This window comes from Centroberyx gerrardi, chromosome 12 (genome assembly GCF_048128805.1).
Source record: "Centroberyx gerrardi isolate f3 chromosome 12, fCenGer3.hap1.cur.20231027, whole genome shotgun sequence".
NCBI lineage: Eukaryota > Metazoa > Chordata > Actinopteri > Beryciformes > Berycidae > Centroberyx > Centroberyx gerrardi.
In genome coordinates, this window is record NC_136008.1 from 17,742,545 (window position 1) to 17,768,141 (window position 25,597).

Genomic DNA, 25,597 nt, shown 5'->3' on the forward strand with positions numbered 1-25,597 from the left:
GTCTGCATTGGTTTTATTTGCTGTGGTGGATAGTTGTAAACTTTCCACTCAATATGCAATGACAGACTGTACCAACTGTTCATATATCTTATGTTGGTGTCATACTGGAGATATTTTATGTTTGCTTCAGTGTTGTAAATAACTTTTGTCTGAATTTACAGAATGTTTGAAATAAATATATTTTTGTACACTAACTGAAAGGTGAATGTATGTCTCTATACTTTAAGAAGAATCAGCGTAATCAGCGCCATCAATTTTCAAAAATGACAAAAGCGTGTATTTATAAACCTTATTTCACATAGTATTGACGCTCTTTGTTCTCAAAGCAAATAAGCACACACTGTAACATATTCACTAGAGTATAAAAGTGAAATTGAGTAATCGTATCATCTGATTCCGCCCCACTCTCTCCTGTTTCTTGTTTGACCATGATGTGTTTGAAGCCAAGTTAACCATCAGTGTTTTATGTCAGTGGTTACTTCACTGGTGCATTTGCACAGTTGGCTTTTCACCCACTGCACCCTGTGCTGAACTCCCTGATATCTGTTAGGCTGCTGGCCTGCAGACTTCCTAGTCAAACAAGCACAGACACATGACTGGAAAAAAGGTGTGGAAGTTATATCAAGAATCCAGCTTTACATTAAAGTATCGATAACTAGTGGGCTTTCTGTAGGAATACGGCAGCAACTGCCAAATTTGTTTCCATTATGGGCATAAAGTTGAAGAATGAATGGTAGGTCAGTGGGTTGTTTTTTTTTCTAGTGGTGCTTTGTCTCCCTCTTGTGTTAATTATTAGAAGTCACTTGTGTTTACTCAAGCACACTATGGAAGGACTGAGGCATAAAAAGTGGATTTCTTCTTTCTGTGTAAAAATACAACACTGTTAACCACAATCAGAAAGATACCCTACAAAATAAAATATCTATATAAGAATGCATCATAACAACTTTTTATATGCAACGGTGACTGGAAGAAAAGTGTGAATGCTAAATCAATTGTGTAAAAAAATCTCGATTCATTGACTATCAAGGAAATATTCTTTGGGCCATTTGATATGGAGCAAGTCCTTTTGATTCGTCCGTACCTGTGGTATGTTAGTTGTGAAACTGTGAGCGTTTACACGACACCTCATACAGGTAAAACAGGAATGTACTGGTGGGGGCAGAAAGCCAGCGGAAACGGGGTTACACTGGATAACTGCAGCACAACACAAACAGCACACATCAAGTCAAGAAGATCCACATGTGGCACAAAGGACTTCAGTTAATTGGGAGGAGGGTCGCTATGGGCTCAGATGAGTTGGTGGGTTATCTTGAGGCAGGATGTCTATTCAAAGGAAATGGACTGCAGTCACTTGAGAGCATGTTTCAATCCTGCAAGAGATTCTTGACAACATTCATCAGTGTTTGTATGTAAGATTTCTACTTCTATGCTAAATAGTACACCTGTAGATGACAGGTGTATCTATTTAGCTTGATTAGAATATTCCCACATTGGTTAGGCTTGTATAAAAAACATAGATAATATACATCCCGAATTTCCCCTAGGGGATCAATAAAGTGCATCTTATCTTATCTTACATATTCACTGAACAAAAAATAGCATTATATATAACATATTGTTGATAAAGGTTAAGATGGTAAACACATAAGGTGACCAGCTGTTCATAAAACAGTCAATAGTTGATAAATAATCCATCAATACACACCAAATTATTGGCTAAACACATTTTCCTTACTGGTCTTTGGTGCTCACTGAATAGGTGCATTATATGATTTCTGTAAAGACTTAGCATGTGTGAGAATGTCGTACTTCAGGTGAATGGATGGACCTGTTATCTAAAGGTATCCTATTCAGCATTGAAGTAGATCTATTAGACACTGATGACGGCTGAAGGGTTGAAAACATTCTGCCCTTCATGAAACTGATTTTAAACTTCCAAATATACATTCTCTTAGCCGAGTGCAACCCTAACCCTCTGAATCAACACGGGACTTAAGGATACAAAGAGCAGTTCCTGAAATCAGGTTGATTTTCTCCAGTGCTTCTTTGCTGTGTAATACATGACAAAGACAAACCCCAGGATTTTATTTCCTTTTTGTCAGAACCAGCCAAACAAGTTCCTTCTTTTGCTGAGGGCGGAAAAAGCCTGCATGGTACAACACAGTGACCTAGGGGAGAAGAGCTTGACAACAATAATCCAAGAGATAAAGAGGGAAACTAGGGTAGAAACACAAACCTGCTAAGAGAAAAACTGGCAGACTTGTTTATGTGGCAGAGCAAATCGTGTGATGCAAGATAAATAGATTTTTTTGTATTGAAACAGTATATTAGATTGGCTGATGAAGAGAGGTGAAGACAGGACTGCTGAAAGTTTGGTGTGACAGTATGTTGCCTGTTCACTCAGGACTTCTCCAAGCTTGAAACTTTACACTTTTTTGTTATGGCCAAAATGAAAACTAGACAACTTAAACATCATTACTATACAGAAAAAAAGACTTCAATAAGACCCTTATTGAATATACATAGGACAGTAAAAACAGGCATGGAGATTTTTTTTTTTATTTTGGTAAAAATAAAACTTAACATTGAATTTAAAAAAAACAAAAAAAACAAAAAAAACAGTGAGCAAATGCCACAAATGGTTTAACAGCCCAAGAAGTAACATTGACGTAAAAATATGTACATCAAAATATGGCTTAACAATACAGCAGTATACTCAAAGTGTTCAGGTCTAAATGGCAGGGGGTCATGAAGCCCGTACACACAGGCACAATCACCTGCACAAACAATCACACAGACAAGAATGAGGACGGTTATGTTTTAGGATCAGACTCGCTCCTTTGGCCTGAGCTAAAATTGCATGGAGTGTAAGTCATGTCTCTTTTTACAACATGGCGTTATAGAGCAATGCAAGTCTGAAAACAACTTTAAACATGGCAAACAAATACATAAAAACTTCCATTGCCCCCCCCCCCCCCCCCCATCTAAAAAAAAAAAAAAATACATCTTTGTTTCCTGTATGTTTGTGCAGAAGTAGACCATTTGCTGGAGAGATGGGGGCCAGCTAGACATGCTGTGATGTCCCATCTCCGAGTCACGCAGAGGTCCGTGGATTTGAATCGACACTCCAACATCAAACATTAAGCAGGACCACTATAAGGAGAATTGAAACCGCCCGGGGGTGCAAAGGTGCTCCACTCAGTAACAGCATTACAAATGATAGCAGAAGGATAAACTTGTCCATCTAGCTGGCTACATCCCTTGTCGTCAGTTTAGGTACTTTTGATTTTGCGCAGCCGTTCAGAGAAGCAGAGGAGCGCCCGAAGAGTCCGTTTCGGTCTCATGCAGATAGGGCGAGTAGGCTGTGGCAGTGCTGGAGGAGTACACTGTGAGAGAAACGGCATTATTTACTGAAAAGCATTGATGAAAAGAAGACAAACAGCAGAAACTAGACTAGCCAATACAGTGGATGATGGCCCACTTAAATGGTTCGTGCACAAATTGCGAGGCATAAAACAGTTGTGAGAGTTTAACCCGGGACCCTGGCACATTCCCAGGCCGCGATGTGAAAGATGTGCAAACATAATGTGGTGCACCCTCATTCAAAGACATGTAACAGGACACCCCCTCCTATTTAACAGGCTCTCCGCTGAACAACACAAAAAAAAAAGAGGCTGCTGCACAGTAATCCATCTGTAACCCAAGTTGTTCACTAAAATGACATAATAAACCATGGGACATTATGTGGCATATATTTAATGTGATTTGATCCGCTGGTGTACGACCCCTGAGCTAGACGGGAAACGGGGCGGGGTGATGGGTGGGTGTAGGGTGGCAGAGGAGAGGAGGAGGCAGCTAATGAGTAAGGGATTGCAATATACAGAGAAAAGGCAGGAATGTAGGGCTTTCACTATCCAGGAGTCCCATCAAAGCCTGGTATGCCACTGGAAAGCAGAGAGGAGGTGAGAAAACGCCTGCAGCTGCAGCAGGTACAATAGAGCGTGAGCACTGAGCCCCAGAGACTCATGACCGATTCGCCAGAGTAGTAATTATACCTCAATGAGCAGGACAAATAGAACTGGGGCTCTAATCAGCACAATCAACTCCTCTATTAATATTGCTATGAGGTACACTACCAGTTAAAAGTTTAGACACACCTGATTGAATGTACTATGTTTGTCAATATCTTAAAGCCATTTTGATGTAAAGGCTTATGCTTAAATGCTTGAAATGTGTTTCTTAGACAAATATAAATAGTGAAGCCTGTGTATGAATTTTTTTCCAAAGACTTTGCCTCTCCATCAAGGCAAAGGGCGGCTACTTGAAAGAATCTAAAATAAAAGATAGTTTTGATTTGTTTAACACTTTTTTGGTCATTGCATAATTCCATTTGTGTTATTTCATAGTTTTGATGTCTTTACGGTTATTCTAAAATGTGAAAAATAAAGAAAAATGCATGTCCAAACTTTTGACTGGAAGTGTACTTTTTTTTTTTAAACCACAAATCATACATGTACACTGAGACACTGATTGATGTTGAATCAGATTCAAGTCTTAATACCTCATTCATCCTCGTGTTTCGACCCAAAACTGTGTTGGAGCGCACGTTATGGAAAATTCCCACATGTACTTACTTCTCCCACTGTAGTGTCTCATCTTCCTCGCCAGTTCGTCTGACGATGTCTGCTCTGACACTTTCACCTCAGGCGCTGCAGCAGGGGACAAAAAGAGAAAATGAACACAAGCAGACAAGGCGGTTGAACAAAACAAGGTGGTGTAATCAACACAAAATTACAGATAGCCACGATACACTGGCAGTTTAAAGTTAAATTTGGTGACCCCCTACTATTATTCAATGCATGTTTGTAGAATACTCTGTGTACCCGTTTCCACTTGCCCCAGATAATCGTTATCCTCATGTCATTGCCTCTAAAATGCCTTGTGTATTGGGGGATTAATACAGTGAAACAAACAAAACAGCTTCAACGGCGTTCCAACAGACACCATGAGTCACTGGTCACATGACTGGTGTATTTGGTATGTTGCAAGGAGGGGGGAAAGTGTTGTCACTGGATATCTTGTATTGTATTACGAAAGTTATAGCCTAAATACTTATACTGCAGTAATTATTCATGTTGATCAGTTTAATAAACTGGTCTGACATGGCAGGACATCTATTAAAATCTTACTGTCACTGCTCATGAAGGTGTTGGTCATGGTCTCATTGCCGCTGTCAGGCAGGGTCCCGTCGCTCCTCCCATTGGGACGCTGCACCGCGGACTGGTGGCTTTTGTTCCTCTTGCCTTTTCGCGTGCTGATGCGGATGACGCCGTGCACCAGCTTGCACTCGGCCTCCTGCTCCTCCAGGTTGTAGTCCTGGGCGATGCTGTAGATGAGCTCGCTGATCTCGTTGGTCTTGCGGGAGAAAGAGGAGTCAGAGGTGCACTTGGCCAGCTGGTCAATCTGGTGCAGGGCGTAAAGCTCCAGCAGCTTCTTGGTGATAAGAGAGTCAATATCTGTACCCGTGTCGCTCAGGTCGTCTAAGTCGGGGTCGTCCCGGGAGTACAGGCTGGTGTTGCTGATTGGCCGCTGGCTGTCCCCCTTGCCGGTCGTACGGGTCCGTTTGGGGACAGAGTACGGATACTTTACCGTCTGACCTGCGATGCGCACATCTGGGTAGCGGAAGCTGTCGCTGGTGGGCAGCTTGGAGGGCTTGGCGGACTTGCTAGACTCTAAAGGGATGCCGCAGGTGGGGTTGGACACAGCCATGCCATTGGGCGGGTGGGTCTCGCTACCCGCTTTGGAGGGGTGGTCTGTGGAGCTCTCGTTGACGGGCAGGCAGGGCTCTCGGCTGCCATAGAAGCCGCAGGTCAGCACGCAGCAGATAAGGGCCTTACAGCCACTCCAGCCCATGGAGGCACAGGAGCCGCAGGCATGTCTGCTGGTGGGTGTGTTATCCGCCGACCCAGGAATGAAACCTATAGTCTCTGACCCCCGTCCGGTGCCGTTCCGCGGGTGGCCCCTGCGGCTGTGCTTGGCCTCCGAGTAGCGGGAGTGCTCGGCGTGGGGCTCGTGCGTGTGCTCCCCGTGAGCGTCCTTGTAGGACTCCTGGCTGGTGGTGCTTTCCCTGGATATAGTCCGACTCTGTCGATACCCGTCTGCCCTGGAGCTGGAGGTGTGCTTCTTGTGGTGGCGGGACGCCTGGGGAGCCCCTGTGCTGTGGCCAGGCATGGCTCAGAATGCCTGACACCTGGTGTGGAAGAGGAAATTTTGGAAATAGCAAACCAGGTGTTAAAACCTCCACTCTTGTAGCCACATAGGCCACCAGCCAATAAACACCCTGTGGCACTTTAAAAATAGCCTGCCTGAAAGACATAATAACATGGAGTAAACCATTCTGCTGTCAAGTTCCTGTCAAATTTTAATTTCCCCCTCAAGTCAGGGAATGTAAATACAGCAGTAACTGCATAAAGTGCTGGCCTGATAATAATTTGGCCCACTCGTCGCGCCCAAAAAGCTTTTGTTTGGCCTACTTCTGTAGGACTCAGGTAAGCCAATATCTCATTCAACAACGTATACCTATTTTCAGTTACGGTATAACACGTTCACCTACCGCATATGAGTCAACAGTTTGGGTTGTTTTGTCCCAAATAAGATCTGCGATAAAACCACGGAAGTCTCAGAGAGAAAACTTTCTTCTGCTTGCGCTTGAAAGAGAGAAAGAAAGAAAGCAAGCTTTCGACCGCTGAACTTTCCAGGTGATTTCTTTCGGGTCCGCGGAAAAAAAACAACCCTTTGCAAATCTCAGGTGTGGCGCCACGACCGAACTGCCCAACTCATCTCCTTCGTGTCGTCTCCTTTTGGTGAATTTCACAGTGTTGAGTTACCGAGAGTCTCCCAATGTTTGGCTATTACCTGCGGCTACAGCTAATCCCAGATCCTACACCCACCCACAGGTGAGTCGTGACGTCACGCGAGGCGGATATAAATGTGCAGAAGAAGAAGATGAATAATAAAAGAAAAAGGAAAGAGGACAGTGAAGAGAAAAATAAATAAAAAGCAGAGAAAGAAAACTAAAAACAAAAAAAGGGGGTAAAGAAAAGAAGGAAAAAGTTAAGAGGAGAACAGTTGCAGCCAAAGCTCATCACCCATCCGTCTGTGTACTGGACGTCCTTGTTTGGCTTTGCATCGTAGCCTGGTTGTAGTTTGGGACCATGAGATTTAACAGAACAGCTGATGGTGTTAGTTTGCACTGTGCGTTGTGGAAAGCGGGTTTCCTCATTCATATCTGACTCTCTCTCTTTCTCTCTCTCTCTCTCTCTCTCACACACACACACACACACACACACACACACACACACACAGTAGGTCTGAGAGACAGAAAGAGGTGCACAGCTGCAGAGCCAGCAGGTGTTTTTCCAACCAACATCTTTCATTCTGTCCTATTTTTTCCCTCTATGGAAACACTTAATCACCCACTCTTTGAAGATTTGAAATAGTAGGCCCATTAGGTGAGAAATATATGAGTTTGTGCAGCCTAGTAAGTTGTGGTTTCGCTGTAATCAGAATGAAATAGAAGCAGTAGGAAATGAAATACAGCAAGATTTTATTGAATATTGATAATAGAAATATCATGGTCATGAGCAAAAGTAACTTCAAGGTTTCATATAATATTAATATCTAAACCTTTTAATATTACATTTTCCAGATTACATTATAAATTCTACATTTCATGGTAAATATGGTTAATTTAATTCAAGGATTGTTTTCTGTATACATTAGTTATAGGCTACTGAAGCATACTCTCTCTAATAAAGAGCTATACCAAAATCTACTGGGTCTCTAAGGATTAAAAATATTTTAGGTCAACATGCACTACCCATGCCATGAAGTGAACAATATTCTGGAGTATGTAGACATATTCAAAGACTTCATACCAAAGAGGAGAGAACCATAATTGACAAAAACGTAGAAAAGCAGCAGTTCACTGTCCATTATCAGGTTCGAATGTAGTCTATGTATCTTTATAAAAAAAATGCTGTGAATAGACTGATGATATCAACACTCAAAACAAAGACCCACAAAAGGATGAAGACAATGCTGCAGTGCCTCAGAAACAAAAAGGCACTTATAAGGTATGAGCTTAATAAGTTATATTTACAGTATGTACAAGGAGCCTGGAAGCTCAAACATAAAATGAACTCTTAGAATCAGCAAACCTTTAATGGCACACACCATACACATTCACATCTATGTCATATCTGTCCGACTACTGTAGCTACAGAGAGTGGTCATAAGTTCACAGGGGGCGAGGTAGTCACCTGTTTGAGCTGAGTGTCTGTGGGCATCTGAACCATACAGGTGTCGGGCCGTAGCTGCGGCGAGGGAGCTAACCCAAAACGTCCTTGCATCCTTCCCCCACAGCCGTCTCCTGACAGGTGGCCGAGCCGAGGGTCCGAGTCGATCTCGTAACGGTAGTGATACCCCTCCAGCACGTCCCGACAGGCATCTCTCATTTCAATGATCCACTTCTTCATACCTTTGCGATTGAGATAGAGCACAAAGAGAAAGACCATGCCCACAAACCCCAGCACCAGCCCTAGGAAGACGTAAGACGTCTGCAGGGTGAGGTCAGTCACCTCTCCTTGGACAGGAACATCACACCCAATGGCCTGGACCCCAAGCCCTTGCAGCCGGGCGTCACTTAACCCTCTTGGCGAGGCGCACCTCACAGTCTCCACATCCGCCACCTGAGCCCTGGAAGTATTCAGCCAGGCCACAAAGCTACGGATCTCACAAGAGCAGGTGTAGGGGTTGTGGCCCAGCAGGATGCGGATGTTCCCCAGCCTCCCCAGCTCTCGCAACGCATCGGCTCTGAATGTCCTGAAGGCGTTGTGGGTCAGGTCCAGCACCTCCAGATGGTTCATGCCGGAAAAGGTGCCATTGTAGATAGCCACCAGAGAGTTGTTAGGAAGGAAGAGGTGCTGCAGATTGGGAAGATGGGAGAACATCCCCGGGGGCAGGAGCGCTAGGTGGTTTCCAGAGAGGTCCAGGCGGAGGAGCCCCCTCAGGCCGCCCCAGCGCAGTGCAGTAGTGAGGTCTGTCAGGGAGGTGGAGTTGTACAGCGAGCGGCTGAGGTTGAGCTCCTGAAGGGGACTGCCAGGGATGCTGAGAGCCTCTGGATGGATCAGTGCCAGCTGGTTGCCGCTGAGGTCCAGAAAGCGCAGGTTGGTCAGGGCAGAGAAGCTGTGGGATGCCACCTCTGTAATCCTGTGAAGACGGCTACACACTGTAAAGTTTGTCCTTAGACATTTAATGTTTAATATTCTCATGTTTGGATACAGTAAAAAATAACTGATGCATCTAATTTTAGTGATTACATCCAAGTAAACAGATGAAAGTAACCCACATCCACAGAAATACACATTATGCTGTATTTATTTATTTAGATGCACATCAAGGAAGTTAATCATATTATCCCAATATGGTTTAAATTAGAATCAAGATATATTTTCAGAGATGAACAAAGATCAGTGATGATATCCTCACCTATTATTGCTTAAAATGAGGTTGGTGACATTCTCCAGCTCTGTAAATGAATCAGGTCCAATCCAGTGTACATTATTCCCTGTGACAATGACAGTCCTTGCATACCCTGGAATACCTGGTGGCACCGCGCGCAGGTCCTTAGAAACACATTTCACTGTGCGTGTGACAGCAAAACATTCACAGCCAAAAGGACACTCCGAGCACTGGTATGGTGCACAAAGCAATACACCCAAAAGCATGCGGACTGCAAAAATACACATCTCTAAATTGTAGCCCAATAACAACAAGGAGTATTTCTTTAAGAGTAAAAAAAAAAATCCAGAATATGTATTAGGACAGAAAAAAAAAACCTTGAGTCTAGGTGAACAAAGAAGTCAAATTCTAAATGTTATCAAACCTCTTCTAGGGATACAAGCTTTTGTTCTCACCAACTCAAATACTACAGAGGTGGTAAAGAGCGCTTCAGCATCAGTCCCTCCTCATCTGCTCTACTCTGGGAATAAAGGTTCCAGTAAATTGATGGTAGTTCATATCACGCAGAATCTTGTGCAGAAAAAAGGTACGTGGTTCTCTTAAAGGTACAGTAGGGCATCCACAGCCTGTGACCTACACCACAGTCTATATGGGGAAATACAAAAGAAGCTTTGTACAGGATACATCCAAAATTGAATCATGTTACAAAAAAACACAAGTAAATTGATACGACAGGTGTATAAAATAATAATATTCATTTGGAATACATAACATCAAAAACAAACACAATGCATGTTGTTCATAAATAATAATACTGTAGTGTAGTATTGCTTGCAATCTGTATAATTCAGTAGAGTTACAGTAACAACCCAGTGTAAGGATGCACATTTCAAAAGCATTGAAGTTCTGTCTGGACAGCAAATCATCACCTCATGTAAAAAAACAAACAAACAAACAAATCAACATCTGTCTTTATACACCAGAGGAAAGTGAATAGGGGAGACATTTTTAAAAGAGAATGCCACTGTTTTTCACATTTGGGTCCTACATTATTCTTTCTTTGGTAGCAGTTAATAGGATTATAATATTTACTATGCATTTTGTTCGGCTATAGAGTTGCTATTTATCTGAAAATGTACATTAGCCAATTTGAAAGCACATTCATCACTGCAGTTCATGACAAATACCTTACTAAACTCAACAGTTTCTTTTCTTCTGAAAAGTTGCTCTATTCTGTTGTAATCCAGCATCAGGAAAGTTGTATTACAGCATAACTGAATAACTGTTTACATGGTGTTTTCATTAATTGTAGACATCTTCATAATAACAATAACGAAAACAACAAAGAACCCCTCTTGTGTAAAACAGTGTTAGTGCTCTTTGACAGATAGGATGTTTACACACCAGACTAAATGAAAAGTAAATAATACACTCTTTATGAAAATAACTGCCAACAGGAGAATCACATTCAATTGCTTTCAGAACTGAGTAAGAAATAATATGTTTGTTAAAGAATGCTTTGACATTTAAAATCTTAGTTTGTCATTTTCTTCAAACACATCACATCTGGTGTGAAAAGCCTCTCCATTGCCCATCAGTTTTCTCTAAAATAGCTTGCTTTCAATGGGGAATGCTAACCAGCCATTTTAGGAATGCTCAAGGGCAAACGGCCTCTCCCAGTGTGATAAATGCTCAGTGAAGAAAAATAACCCCTAAAATCTCAACTGTAAAAGTATCCCTTGATTATTGATTTCAAAATTACCAACAAGCAGCCGGACTTTCCCCTCAAATACCCTCCTGCTCACTGGAGAAGGTGAAGTCCTTCATTTGGTGTATTTCTGTATGAAGGAGTGTCCCAAACAGATCATTCAGTCCAACAGCCAATGAAACTATATAAAGTACAGGAAAAGTCTATGTGTCATCCCAATATATCCCCTCCTGTCCTTAAGGATTACTGCAGGTTGAATGTGAGGATGAAGGTGACGACGGCACCGGAGAGCATCAAGAAGGGCAGCCAGGTCTTGAGGAACGCCGCACAGCTGAAGGATAGAGAGAGGGCAGCGGATGCGTGTCAGAGCAATCATGAAAACCTAGACTTTGTATGTGTGTGTGTGTGGGTAAAAACACATTCTCCTATATACTTTGGACAGACAAGGACACAGGAGGTGTGTTGAGTTATCACATGGTCAAATGTCTCCTCTCCCAGAGGTGCAGCGCTCCCCTCTCCCCACGGCTGCGCCCCAGCCTGTGTCCTACTGTCCTCCCCACCCCTTCTCCTGACACCCTCCCAGCGCAGGGAGCCCCGGTGGAGAGGTGACCTCCAATGGTGACTTGGAGGGGAGCGCCGCTGTCAATGATGAATTACACGACTCCCCCCTGTTTAAAGACTCCGTGCCCTGGGAGCATAATGCAGAGGCAGCACAAACTGTGACGACAGCTTCCTCTATGTGGGTCAGCCGAGAATAATGAGGGGGTTTCTCTCAGCCATATGTCTCGCAATGTTTAGTACCAGCATCCAATAAAGGTTTGCGATGGAGATGCTTTAGCGGTGCTTCAGGCATGTGTTTGGCCCGAGATTGTTAGTATCCATATTTTCCCTGTGCTAACCACACAAAGATATGATCCACTAACCGTGTGTCACGCAATAACACAATAACAAAGCAAACTGAAAGAAAACTCACCAGAAAGTACAGTCACTGTAATTAGAATGGTAATACAAATTGTTAGCTGAAGCTACAATGCTTACCTCACGTGTTTTCCGTGGAGGAGAGACAGCAGACAGAGGTTAACCATGTTCCAGGATGTGCTGTTGTCGTAGCGCATAAGGTTGAGTGCCATGGCAACATGGGAATGGCAGTTATCACAGCACAGGTTGTGCTAACACAAAACAAACAAAAAAATAGTCCTCGTTATATGAATACAGGTGTATACATACGCACATTTGCAAATATAAGTTAATAAATATAAAAATAAAGATCAAGACATAAAAATTAAGTATTTTTTCTAAACAATGTGCCAATAGACACTGTTGTCTTGTCTGTATATGAGATATGCTCGTCATACCGGCCTACATTTGTATTCCTCAGATGCATCATGGACTGCTTTGTCCCATGTTGCAGGACCATTTCCACAGACCTTGTCCACATCAAGTTTCCAATACCTGTGCAAAAGAATATTTAATAATATTTAACAATATTTCATTATTTAAAAACAACAACATTTTAATTTAAACGTACGGTGTTATCTAGTATGACCCACCTCTTGAAACGCTACTACAATATCTAGTAAGATTTTTATTCATCAACTTACTTTGTTGGTCTACCAAAGCCCATGTTATCCTCCTGAAAATACAATTTGAAAACATTTAACAAGGTATACCAGTGAATAAGAGCGAGTGACCAAAGAGCTGTAACAAAAGAGCTGATGAAGGATTAAAGACAGTAGAATAAGTAAATGCAGGTTGCAGGAGCTGGAGTTCACAACTCAGTATCCCATTCATTATCAATTCAGCAGCTCTAGTCTGACTCTGTACCAGCATGACATCTCAGATTAAAGCTTTTGGTATCTGGTTTCTATTTAATTTCTATCTCACTGGACTCTCTTAAGCCATTACACGCTAGCTGCATCTTGTGAAGCATAATGCGTGCAAAAACGACACTCACCGAGACAAAGTATGATCCTGCAAAATCCCGTATGACTCCAGAAGAGGTGCATATACCCATGTGACCAATGAAGGGCAGCAGCCACCTGTGATGCACCGAGCAGAAAATAAAAACATCGATATGTGTCAAATAATTTGTATAGCTACTCGATGGTTTAGCCGAGTGAATGAGATGTGGCAGTGTCTACTTTGCAGGAGGCAATACATGGTTGTATTATCAGTATGGTCTTTGAAATCCAGCTAACGGCTAACGTAAATCTATTTGATGTGACGTTTGCAAAATAACAGGCTGCTGGCTGAGCAGCTAGCTGGCACATTTAGCTAGCAAGCTGCCAACAGAAACAAAACCCAGGGAAATATTATGTTAGCTACTTACGATAATATAGGAATGGGTGTCCAAACAACGCAATACGGGTAACGGCTGTTTTTTCTGTCGTTTTTCTCAAATCCCCCGTGGTAGTTCATCATGTCGTCTGCCTCCGCCATCACTGGAGTTTGACAGCCTGTGACGTACAGCGTCAAACCGAAACCGGAAACGCGTATCTTCCGTCACCGATCTGCGCATCATGCGGATGGGTGCGACTGCGTTCAGTGAACAGAACACAGTTTACTTGCGCATCAGTGCTACGACACTGTTTACCATGCGTTGATGAGTGCTGCAGTTTTGTCATCATAATTTTTATATTAAAAGCTTAATAGATGCTCCCTGTTTGTAAACTCTGAAAACTTTATATATATTTAGATAGAGTTTTATGATAGTGATAATATCTATGCAATTAAACACATTCATGCATGCATGATGTGAAAACTTTATAGCCAACATTTACAAGAATTGACACATTTTCTCACAGCACTGTATTTAATTTGTCTTGTGATTATGGACGATAGGCTGGCAACACCTTCGTCCAGAAGAAATCAGAACACATTTAATACACACGTATTAAATGTGTTCTGATTAGACGATAGTACACAGTGTGTACACACACACACACACACACACACACACACACACACACACACATCATAAGATGTCAAATTAAAACGAATGATGTCAAATTAAAACGATTATGTGCTCTTCAGAGGGAATATTAGCCTATGCAATATCCTAAAGAAAGCATTTTGCAAGCTTTTTTATGTTTTATCGAAATACTTTTAACAGATATGAGATAATACAAAAATCATGTATATCCGTTTATGTTATATATAGCCTATTATATTATGTTAATGCATGAGCAAAACGACAGGCGTTGCTTAATTGTTATTAATATGAAAAAGGCGACAAATCATATTACTGCGAGACACTCATTTAATCTGAGGAAAATCTTGTTTTTTTTCAACGTTTCTCACGTTAATTATACTCACTTCACAATAAACTCACCTCCATCTGTAGCTGCTGGAGCTTGTTCATCAGGTGGCGGTGAACCTACTGGGACATTTTAGCTTAATGAGAAAGAAGCCTTCTTAACAGCTACAATTCAGCTGAGGCACATTAGCTATAGCTGTATAGTCTCTGACCTAATTAACCTAACATGGGCAGTAAATTCATCTTTTCTGGTGGCAATTGTACTTATTTATAACCCTTCCTTACTGCTGTATGATTTTCTGTCCCTGATGTGACAGAGTCGCTTCTCTCGCAGAAAAGACAGGACAGACAGCCGGGCTAAACCATTCTGAGCTGGGCCATGGGCACAGATGTCAAACATTTGGAAGTAGGCCTACTGGAGGCGCTAGTCCATTATCCACACACCAGAAAGGCCCTGCCACCACTGGGGACACTTAGTGTTGTTTACATACCAGGTGTTAGAAGTTGTGGATATTTTGGGCATGATGATATATGATAATTTCACTGTATAAATGGCTATTTATATTTAAGGACATTTGTTTAAATCAACACAACAGAAACATTATTTTAGCAAATATTTATCCAGCAGTAATATCTATAAATCATGGCCTCTTTGGGCCCTTGGAACCTTCCAAACTTTTCACCCCTATGTGGCGCCCATGCTCGACAGGCTCAGTCAGCCATGTGCTTTATCACTGAAACCCCCATTTCTCCTCAAGCTGGGTCACCTCATTAGTGTATGTGGGCCGTGTGATGAAATCCCCTTACTACTCACGCTTGTGATGTACTGTGCTCACATTTAAAGCCTAACAGTCAGCAAAAACAGAGAGTGAAGAAGACATTGATTAATGAAAAGGATACCAGAGAGTTCATATTGTAGCCCGGGACATCCTCACCTGCATCTTGCCAACCTAGTTAGCAAAGCATAGCATAGGAATAGACTGCTGTAGGTGTGGTGCAAGTTGTACACCCATGGGACAAAGACATCACCAATGTCACCAGTGATACAATCAAAGAGAGGGAACACAGACAACAAAGGTGTTCAACAATATTATTCTTTTTTATTTGTCTGCAGCAAATGTTATTACAGGATTCCTCAAAGAAAAATAAACAGAATATCTCAAATGATTTAACAAAGAAAAACACATGGAAGCCTAGTGTTGCATGTTGCTGAGGACTCCTTACATTTACTCTAATTGGGACCAAGAAGGCCCAATGAGCCGCTCTCTGGGCAAAGGATGGAAGGGATTCCTGATCCTGTTTGCCCATAACTATGATCAGAGAAGCCTCATACAAGCAGGACTCCTCCAGCGCCTGACTGCAGCAGAGGACTAGTGCTATTAGGAAGGAACCCCATCTCCACCAAATACTTAGATTTGCTCCATGGGAAAGCTGAAAATGCTCCCAGTTGTCATAAACCGTCAATTAGCATCTATGCCCCAATGGACATTTCTGTGTGATATTAAGACTCAAGCTACTCCCTCTGTGCCAAACAAACGTTTCCCATTGATTTGCGATGAACAGGAGTGTACTTATACCAAAAACCTGTAATAGAAAGTTACCCATCTACAAATGTTTCCTCGTCAATATATTGTCGATCTTGTCAACACACTATTGTAGTAAAACTTAACCCTCTTAACTAAAAGAAGTAAAGAAAGCCAAAAGTATGTTTTGATAAAACAAACGCAACATTAATCCTTGGCCACTCAAATCACAGAAGATGACAAACCTTTGACAGAAGAAACCGCTTGTTTTGTCAGACGGGGTTTTAAAATAAAAACAAAAACAAAGCCGCAATCTTATAAACACACAATTAATTTGAGCAACACTTGCAACTTTCAAGACTTAGAGAGTGATGCTTAATTCTAGGCTTCCCGTGAACTCTTCCTGCGACCGAAATTCCAAATGAAAAGATGATCAAGTCTAACTCAGAATCAATGACTTGGGTGTGCAGCCTTTCTGAGATGAGCGGGCACTGTGATTCTTAAGCTCCAAACCGTGGAGCAGACAGGAGGCGCAACAAAGCACCATCTTCCGGTCTGTGATCTGATCCTCCATGGAGGACAGTGTGACTGTGGGGCCACACTCGGACCTGAAAATAGGTCAGCCGAACCGCGGGCTTCTCCTTCTACGTTTAGTGTGTCTCTCCAACACAAACCTGAGGAGGGGTTAAGTGCTCGACTCCTCCTCCTTCGTGAGAAATTGGGGAGTGACGTGGAAGGTGCTCTCCTCAAAAGGTGTACCCCCAACCACGCGGGGCGGAGGGAGAGGCTGAGGTGTTGCCGGTGTTTTTGAAGGGGTGGGAGGGGCGTCTCCTTCACCCCCCCAATGGGTTCCTCTCCCCAAAGTGGTCTCCACCCATCCTCTCTCAGGATAGGTGAGGGTGGTGCATAGTGCAGAGATGTGACATGACATTCACTCAATCAATGCTTCTTTCAGCTAGGGGGGGAAATTAACATTGAAACAGAATATCTATGGTGCTTTCCCCTCCATGCGCGCACACACACACACACATAAACACACGTGGGGAGTTGGGAGAGTGCTTTGCTTCCTACCTCCATTCTATTAGAATGTTTGAGGGTTTATTTAGCTGGGCCGACATTGCACTTGTCCCTCTGAGCTGTCCTCGTCGTCCGAGCCCTCGGGGCCGACGCCGCGCAGGCCCGTGATGCGATAGCCCATGTTGAGCAGCATTACCTCCAGGGGGTCGGCGTTCATGCGCCGCTGGTTGGCCTGAGCAGCACCCTCCATGTCCTCCACCACGCGCCCGTTCTCCGTCTCCGTCTGGATTGTTAAGGAAGAGAGAGGAGCAAGGTTTAGAATGATATAGAATTAGCTGTAATGGTATAGGATTTTCACTCAGACTAAACCCTATTGCTGCCAAAACTGTGAATATAGGGGCAAGTGAGATAGCCTTTTTTGTTTTTTAACATACATGAGAACTAATCATAAGAATGCTTCTGAACTGTGCGCATTTGTTGTCTAGAAATGTGCCTCGAAAGCCTATTTTGTTGGTAAAATTTCAATGATTCATTCTCTTCACTCTAATCTGACGCTGGATCTCCCGGTTACTTTCTGTGTTCTTTGCTAGGCAAACATGTTGACCACGCTTATCGAATTAAATAAATCGTTATCAAAATTGTTGTGGAATAAAACTTGACATAAATTGTGTATCGCCTCAAGCATTATTTTGCAGGGAGAAGGCAGAACCACCCACAAGAGGGAGTCACAGGGTACAGATCACAGTCTGAGGCACTCAAAGCTTTGGCACAGAATTCTCTGCACCAGAGAAAGTAAAACATGTAATGCTAAACGCTCTGCAGGAGTATTTCACTGGAAAAGATATGAGGCTCTTATAGCTAACATTTTGATGCTCTGTATAAATACAGCACCAATACAAGTCTCATAAGTATCATAAGATAAGTTTGAATGGGCCTAAAATATTTTCTCAGTGAAGTAATCTGGAAGCCTATTTTATTTGGACTTGGAAATGTACTGGATGCAATACTGTCAGTCTGATATTATTCATCGACATTCTTGTATTTCCTACCTGCGTTATATTTTATTACTCTGATTTAATTTACAGGGCTGCACATGCAACCACAATGGAGGAGGTGAAGCAGCTGCCTGTGTTAAATATTTAATGTTCAGATTATTTGGAACAAAACAACTTTCAACAAATCAGTGATGTGTTTCAGCCATCTTGGCCTTTATCAGTTCTATTACTTGGAGAGGTTAAGTGTGTTGAGTGCGGCAAGATTTTCTGAGTTGTAAATATTATTTAAAAAAATAAAATCAGCAGGGTCTAATTATATTCTCATTTTGTGCTTTTATGGCCACAATTCTACTCTAATATGTCCAGCGGTGTCAGCCAAATGTTATTGATAACACTTTGAGTTAGGGGGAAAAAAATCTAAATATCAATGCTATTTTATAACAGAAAATTATATCTAATACACTGTTTGTTAGGTTTTTTTTGTTCATGTGAGTGAAGGTTGTTTTGTAGTGTTATGTAAAATGTGGAACTCAAAGCCAAACTGTGCCCAAAATCCCTGAACCTGTAATGATAATGATGATAGAGCCAAAGGAAATAACCAGACTAGGGCCATTTCATGACTACTATAGGCTCTTGAAAATAAAACAACAGGACAAAACTGAGCAATAGGCTCAGCGTCAGAGGGATCTTTCCAGCTCGCTGCAATTTGTAAAGGAGTCTCAACAGAGTGTGGCAGATAGAGAGGGAATACAAAAAAGGACAACAAAAAAGTGAAAAAACAAAACAGAAAACAAAACAAACAGCTGTTCTGGCGCAGGGTAACTGTGGTAATTTTCCCAACCCTGTGGCAAGCCTTAAAATACCACAGTATGACAGTAATGCAGTTACTGTTGCCCAAATGATGAGGTCACCTACATTTATACTTTACTCCATTTTCATTTGTGAGTACTAAAGTTTATATTGCGTGTTCCTTAAAAAACAAAATCACAATACACAGAGGAGAGAAACAGATTGTTTACCTCTGGCCTGGGGTTCCATAGTCGGACCACAGGGTCGATGCCGCTTGTAGCCAGGAAGCAGTAGCTGGGATGGGGCTGCAGGCAGTTGACTATGGACTCGTCCCCCTGCAGGATCCTCACCAGATTTGTCGTTTCCTTTTCCCAGATGAAGAAGGAGCCATCGTCTGAGCCGCTGACTATGTACTGGCCTTTGCTGTAGAGGACATGCAAACGTTCAGACCTAAAACAATCTCTGAATGTATGATTACAGTATGTACTTGGCCAAGTGACCCAGGAAATGGGAGGGTGGGGAGAGGGGGGATCCCTAGTCAAAATCAGGTTTGAGACCAGGGTCAAACTCTGCTCCGCTTGGTGTGAAAGTTCAGTGCTTAAAAACAACTCCTTCAATAATTTTGAAATAAATAAAATTATTAAAAAGGTGCAGCATACAAGAGTGGCGTTTACCAAGTTGAGACACTGTGGCGGCAACAACAGAGAAGTGAGGCTTTTGTTGAGTGATTGAGTAAATAAAAAATAAAAAATCAACTAGTGCTTCACGGTAATTTGTTATGGCCTGCTGGGAGTGGTGCTACATTTCAATTGACTGAAAAATTAGTAAGCTCATCCCAAGGCAGTTAATGTTTACACAGAAGCACACTCGAGTTGCAGTTATGTAGTTGACTTGTATTATTGCAGTGTCTAGACACTATAACAACATTCAGTCAGTGGAAATCCCTTTTTTTTTTTATTTACCTGTATAGAATTGTAAGGTGTCAGTGGCATTAAGGTGGACATTTTTTAACACAGTAATACATTTTCAACTTTTGACCATTCACAAAATCTTGTAAATACCTAGAGTATATATTCATATATGCAGGGTATTTTCCAATCTATATTTGTGATCCACTTGTGGGTACTGTACCTGTGTGTAATCTCACACTCTCTCTCCAGAGTCACAGCGCTCCTGACTGCCCCCTAGTGAGGCCTCTGGGAACCGAGCATGAGATCTACTCACCTTCCAAAGAAGTTGGCCTCTTTGATGTCGGTGGTGGTGTTGCAGTGGCCGCAGTAACGATGCTTGTAGTCAAAGCTACGCTCTCTCAACACTATCTCATCTTCAGGGATGGACTCTTTCCTGCTGAATGAATGGAACCGAATGGAGCTATTTGCCTTCTTATCTTCTGCTAGAGATAACAAAACAAAGCAGTACTTGTTACCATGGGTTCATTCGTAAACATGTACAATTGCACAAAGGGTGCTTGAGATAGTAGGTCTGGTAATCCTGAAAAGCAAAAGTGAATATCCTTATTTATCATACCATCGGTGAAACCAATGTTAGAATTTGAGCACTGAAACAGTCCTTAAAAACTTTGTGACAATTGTGTACACATGGATTATATTTCAAAAACCCAATGTAAGGTTTGTGTTTGTGAGCACGTCTAATAACACAGACAGATTTGACAGTGCCATTTAGTGAAATCCACAGGACACAAGGGCTTCAACTTAATGGAACACAACATGATGATTGGCATTTGTGAAGAGAAGTGCAAGTCTCCCTGACATTTGTAGAGCTTTGTGTTTTTTAGTGATTAAACTGCCTGCTACATTTGTGAGATGAGGTGAGATACTTGATAATACGTTTCTAGACCTAATGAAGCTTTGGTTTAGGCTATATGAAACTCTCTGTTTCACTCTCCCAACTGAGTATACAGACTTTGTGAGTAGCCTTGAGTTCAAATGAGTTCCAAAAAAGGGTGGTGGTTGCGGTGTGTGCGTGTTTATTTCAAGATCAAACTGTGTTGAACATACGAGGGCCACTGCCTGTCAACCAAGCACTATTTCACCCTCTCCCACCTGATTCTGTCTTGGAGAAGAGAGCAGCCTTGATGTCTTTATCCAAGGCATCACAGGCGCTACTGTGCGCCTGCTCTGGGAACTTCCCTTTGAAGTCATCCAGACACTCCAGCGCTTCAGCCACATACTTCAGCTCAAACAAACAGCGTGCCAGCCTGAAATGAGCCTTCAGATGCGCGGGGTTGAGAGTCAGTGCCTTCAGACAGTCTCTGAGGGCATCATAATGGTCACCATCCCTATGAATCACAGACAAACACACACTTGATAGCTCCATTTATAGCCTTTGAGAGAAGATGACGAAGCAACTCTCTGCTGTGGTAAAACTTTAGGAGTCGAGATGAGGCCTACCACTTTCGTTTCATGTAGGCTGCAGCTCGGTTCCCATACAGCATGGCGTTGCGGCTGGCCTGATGGATGCCTAAACTATACAGCTGGATGGCCTGTGTCCACTGCTGCCGTGCAAATGCATCGTTAGCCTGTTGCTTTATCCTCTCCAAGTGAGGGGGGAGCTCACCAGAACTAAAAGAAAGAGAAGAGGGCAGAGGAAAGGAGAGATATTTTGAGAATGACCCCCGTGTATGCAAGCTCAAACCTTGCTACAGTCAGTTTGTGGGTAAAAGCAGCCGTTGGCAGGGTGAAAATACAGTTATTACCTAGAGCAGATCTTGCTTTCAGCTAATCTAAGGTGGCTGGTTGGCAAGTGGATTCCATTTGATACTCCATTGGTTGTCTTTCCATTCTGCACATCTGTTGGGATATCAAAGTTCCAGAAACCATCAATAGATATACATGCATCATCCTCTATGTACTTCAAAGTGAGGTGCCATACAGTAAGCTTTGTTAATGTAGATGGCACATTCCTACCTGCTGATGATTGGCACTTTTTTGGAAGCAAGAAGGTGTATGGCCTCTGTTTGAATGTCAAGTCAAATAGATACACCTAGAGGACAGAAATTAGCAAACAACAGTACAATGTTGAACCAGATATTAAGCGAGAATTCCAGACACTAATCCCTGTTTGCTTTAAGAAGCATTACCTGTTCTCCACCCATGTTAACAAGCAGCTCAGTGCCATCAGGGCTGAAGGTGACGTAGGTGGCCACCAGGACCCTCAGGCGGTTATTGTAGTCTGGGAGTTTCACTGGCAGATGCCCTGAAAGTAGAGGGGACCAAACAGAAGGTGATATTCCACCAAATCCATGAGAGTCACTTTCCGAAAATTCTGAAAATTGTACATTTCACAATGCTACATACAATACAGTTAGATGGAGTAAATTTCAGACAATACAGCAACATATGTACCTGCAACATAATACTGCCCAGCTCCATCTGGGATGGGCTTCTGCCTGTCACAGAATGTGTGCACCGCTGCCGATGTGCTCTGACTCATAGACTTCCTGCATGAGGTATAAGGAGGAAAAACATGTCCCATCATTAAACTCCCAGCTGTGCATGTGTATGTCAAAACCTGGACAGGAGGATGCAGGACATTTAAGTGAAAGCCCATAGCTGCTAGATCATCATAATCATGGTATGAAAATTATACATGACTTTTGGTCAAACACTTCAATTTTAATATTAAAGTAGGCAGCGAGGACCAACCTATAGTTGTGGATCATCCGGATGTCATAGAGGCGTACAAAGGGCCCATTGGCCCCCACTGCCAGGTAGTTGTTGTCCCGTGGGTTGACAGCGAGACACTTGGCCTCAACCAGCTGACCACAGAATTCAGTCAGGTCAATCAGCACCTCAGAGCGTTTACTGCTCTCCCTCAAGTCATACTGCCTGTAGGGGACAAGCAGGAGGTGAACGTATTAAGAATGACATACTAACAAACAGACTTATGATATGTTTTGGGGTACAAAAATGATACAAAACAAGGTAATGTCGTTTTTGATCCCTGGGTTCTGACCTGATGATGCCATCCTCCGCAGCGCTCCAGAAGGTATTGGGCCACATGGGTGCCGTTGCGATGCGTTTGACTCTGTTAGTGTGATCAGAGAACATGTGAATGGTTTCCTTGACTGTCAGGTCATGCACGTGGACCTTTGTGTCTGCTGCACCCGTCACCAAAATTCTGTCCCCGGAGTGAGGGAGGAACTGTATGGACAGACAAATACACCAGGATAAAGTGATGAGTAGAAACTGCACTTCTTTTCATTTTATAAGATTCCAGACCCCTTTCCTGCCTGCCATTCAGCCTCCATCTTACCTTCACAGAGAATATGTTTGCTGCATGTCCTGTGTGCATAGTAGTAAGCTTCTTGTGTTTGAATGGATCCCAGATAATGGCGTGTTGATCATCTGAGCCCGAGGCCAGTAGACTGAATATAAACAGAATGACCAGGATAAGTCAAGAGACATTTTGTTGAGGCTCTTTAATGCTCCTGCCACTTAAAATTTGCTAGCGTGACATATGTAAAGATGTGCAATAGCCAACTCATTGAATGCACTTGCCTCATAATTTTATTTTATACATTACAGTAATAACCTATGGACCTGGATTGTATGTTTAATGCATCTAAGAATAGGATTTCTGGTCCGAGAGCATTTTTTCCCCTTAATGTTATCTGGTCATATAACCCGACCAGTGATACCAGATCAGAAATACAATTCTTATAAGGTTTATCCATATGAACCATGTTCTGCAAAGACCTTCAATGAAGAATGAGACTTACTCTCCTCGTTCATTCCATTCCAGGCAATTCACACAGCCAGTATGGCCCTGTTAACACAATCAATACAAATTGTCAGAAAAAATATTTTGAGATAATACACAGATGGAAGTATCCTCTCATTCTCTCTCTCACTTACACTTACTCTTTCTCTCTCTCTCTCTCAGCACATTCATACACACATTAAGTTGTCAATCACCTGAAGCTCAGCTTCCAGTCCAAGTCTCTTGATGAAGGGATCGGTCACATGATAGAACCTTTGGAAGCTCAACGCTCTCTTGTCCTGATGACATGAATCAAAACCTCCATCATCTCTTCACCAAAACACCTCACATGGCATCATTGAGATTGATCATGTTTTTCGCATAGAGGACAATTAATGCCTGTTTCTTTAGCAAGTTAGTATCCTCACTAATGTGTCTGTAAAATGGAAGAACAGATTTCTTTCTGAACACATATCAGAATACAGAGTACAGAAGTATTGGCAGTCTTGCTTGTCATTCTTGTCTTGAATGAATTTCCATCATGCTTATTTGACTTGTCCAAATTTGAATTACAAGGTATTTGAGTTTTGGATTTAAGTAAAAAGATGTTGATTTATTTTCTGTGCAGAGGCAACACTCCACTCTTTTTTAGTATTTACTGTCTTTGTTCTTAAAGAAACGCACTGTATAGAGATAGGGGGTGTTGGGAGGAGAGAGGTGTGACAGTGTAGCATAAGCCTGTCACTGCACTGGCAGATCCAGCCACCAGGATGCTCTGGCATTTGTTTACTCACCCTGATCTGTCTGTGCAGGATATCTCTGGTGATATTGACAGCAGACATGGCCTCACCACAAATCATAAAGTAGGGTCTAGGGTGGAGGGTCCAGGGGTCAGAGCTCAGATGACATTTACTCTTCTCGGAGAATAGGCTGCAATGAAGTTGAAAACATTAAAGCAGAGTAGAGGTGCCGTGTATAGGATAATACACGGTGGACGCTGTGCACCTGGCATATGGCAGGGTTTTTACCCTGGTTATATTTCAATTACATGACAACAGTAAAGACAAGGTTTTGGGTCGTTGGTCGCTGGCGTTTACAGAATTCACGAGATGTGTTGTTGAAACCAGCTGTTTGATACATATAAGCCTGCCAGATAACGTTAGCTGGACCACTGACTTTACTAGCTAGAGTGCCAAAGACTGAAATGACAGTGAGTGGGCTAGCTCACGTTAGCGAACAACAAGCGAGTTTATTAGCTAGCTGACGTGGGCAGCTCTGTCAGTGTTACACGCAACTAACTGATCCAAAAGACAACCTGCATTCAAACATTAATACGCTGTTAGGCTGCTAGAACCGTTAGCCACCTATGTATCAGGCCTTTTAGAGCGCTGTCGTTTGTCAAGTAGCTGGCGTTAGCGCATTAGCGTTAGCTTGCTAGCTAAACAAAACGGCCACTTCAGGTAGACTCGCGTAATTATGATTTACGACTGCGTATGACTACTCACCACTGTCCTTGAGTTCGAAAGGCTTCTGTCAAGAAAATTCCATTGAATAAACGTGATATATCACACACTATGTGAGTTTGTTGACATGATTCTCGGTAATACCTTCTCTGAGTTGAACAGAACCCTCCCACAGAGAATATCTAGTTGCGTGAAAAGAGTCACGCGATGGTTTTGAGAATCACTTACGTAGGGAACGTGTGTATAGTTCTCTGTGAATGTCAATCCTGAATTTGTTTAGTCGTAACCTGGTTTAGTTACTGTCAAGTAACGACGAAGATAAAAATTACATTTAAAAGAAACGCCTGTAAACCTAAAATAAAAGTGGTGTACACGAATTTTCCACGCATAATTTTATCTCTCCAAAATATTTTAGGCAGAATTACGATTGTTAGTTAAAACAACACTTATGAACACTTTTTCATAATGATGATGTTCAACCAATAATCGATAAACATACGGCTCAACCAGAGGGTCTGTGAAGTAGCTGTATTCTTGTGATCGATGTACACTAGATGTAGTCATTGTATGGTGTGTGGAATCAACTAACTAGTCTAGTC

The 25,597-nt window shown here is 42.4% G+C and overlaps 4 protein-coding genes across 5 annotated transcripts; all 4 read right to left on the bottom strand.

Annotated features, from left to right (window-relative positions):
* Positions 1-2,546: 2,546 nt before the first annotated feature.
* On the bottom strand, positions 2,547-6,938 carry kdf1a (keratinocyte differentiation factor 1a). Its single transcript, XM_071901637.2, has 4 exons — positions 6,617-6,938; positions 5,193-6,253; positions 4,638-4,712; positions 2,547-3,389 (listed from the first exon to the last, which is right to left on the bottom strand). Exons 2-4 carry the CDS (start codon positions 6,232-6,234, stop codon positions 3,304-3,306), a joined length of 1,203 nt encoding a protein of 400 aa, XP_071757738.1. The 5' UTR covers positions 6,235-6,253; positions 6,617-6,938; the 3' UTR covers positions 2,547-3,303.
* Positions 6,939-8,118: 1,180 nt separating this feature from the next.
* On the bottom strand, positions 8,119-9,821 carry LOC139913570 (trophoblast glycoprotein-like). The gene is made up of 2 exons (XM_071901624.2): positions 9,553-9,821; positions 8,119-9,273 (listed from the first exon to the last, which is right to left on the bottom strand). The coding sequence occupies exons 1-2, from the start codon at positions 9,810-9,812 to the stop codon at positions 8,295-8,297; spliced, it is 1,239 nt and encodes a 412-aa protein (XP_071757725.2). The 5' UTR covers positions 9,813-9,821; the 3' UTR covers positions 8,119-8,294.
* Positions 9,822-11,430: 1,609 nt separating this feature from the next.
* On the bottom strand, positions 11,431-13,680 carry LOC139913571 (transmembrane protein 222-like). The gene is made up of 6 exons (XM_071901625.2): positions 13,563-13,680; positions 13,188-13,272; positions 12,835-12,866; positions 12,589-12,685; positions 12,272-12,402; positions 11,431-11,564 (listed from the first exon to the last, which is right to left on the bottom strand). Exons 1-6 carry the CDS (start codon positions 13,670-13,672, stop codon positions 11,477-11,479), a joined length of 543 nt encoding a protein of 180 aa, XP_071757726.1. The 5' UTR covers positions 13,673-13,680; the 3' UTR covers positions 11,431-11,476.
* Positions 13,681-15,569: 1,889 nt separating this feature from the next.
* wdtc1 (WD and tetratricopeptide repeats 1) lies at positions 15,570-25,170 on the bottom strand. Of its 2 annotated transcripts, none has more exons than XM_071901629.2 (16): positions 25,041-25,170; positions 24,330-24,465; positions 23,751-23,834; positions 23,555-23,601; positions 23,089-23,200; positions 22,789-22,976; positions 22,479-22,661; positions 22,179-22,273; positions 21,914-22,029; positions 21,741-21,816; positions 21,530-21,623; positions 21,225-21,395; positions 20,877-21,112; positions 20,038-20,203; positions 19,044-19,236; positions 15,570-17,312 (listed from the first exon to the last, which is right to left on the bottom strand). In XM_071901629.2, the coding sequence occupies exons 2-16, from the start codon at positions 24,393-24,395 to the stop codon at positions 17,115-17,117; spliced, it is 2,025 nt and encodes a 674-aa protein (XP_071757730.1). In that variant the 5' UTR covers positions 24,396-24,465; positions 25,041-25,170; the 3' UTR covers positions 15,570-17,114. The 2 variants fall into 2 exon arrangements, with proteins under 2 accessions (XP_071757730.1, XP_071757729.1); XM_071901628.2 differs by having other exon boundaries at positions 20,038-20,206.
* Positions 25,171-25,597: the final 427 nt, after the last annotated feature.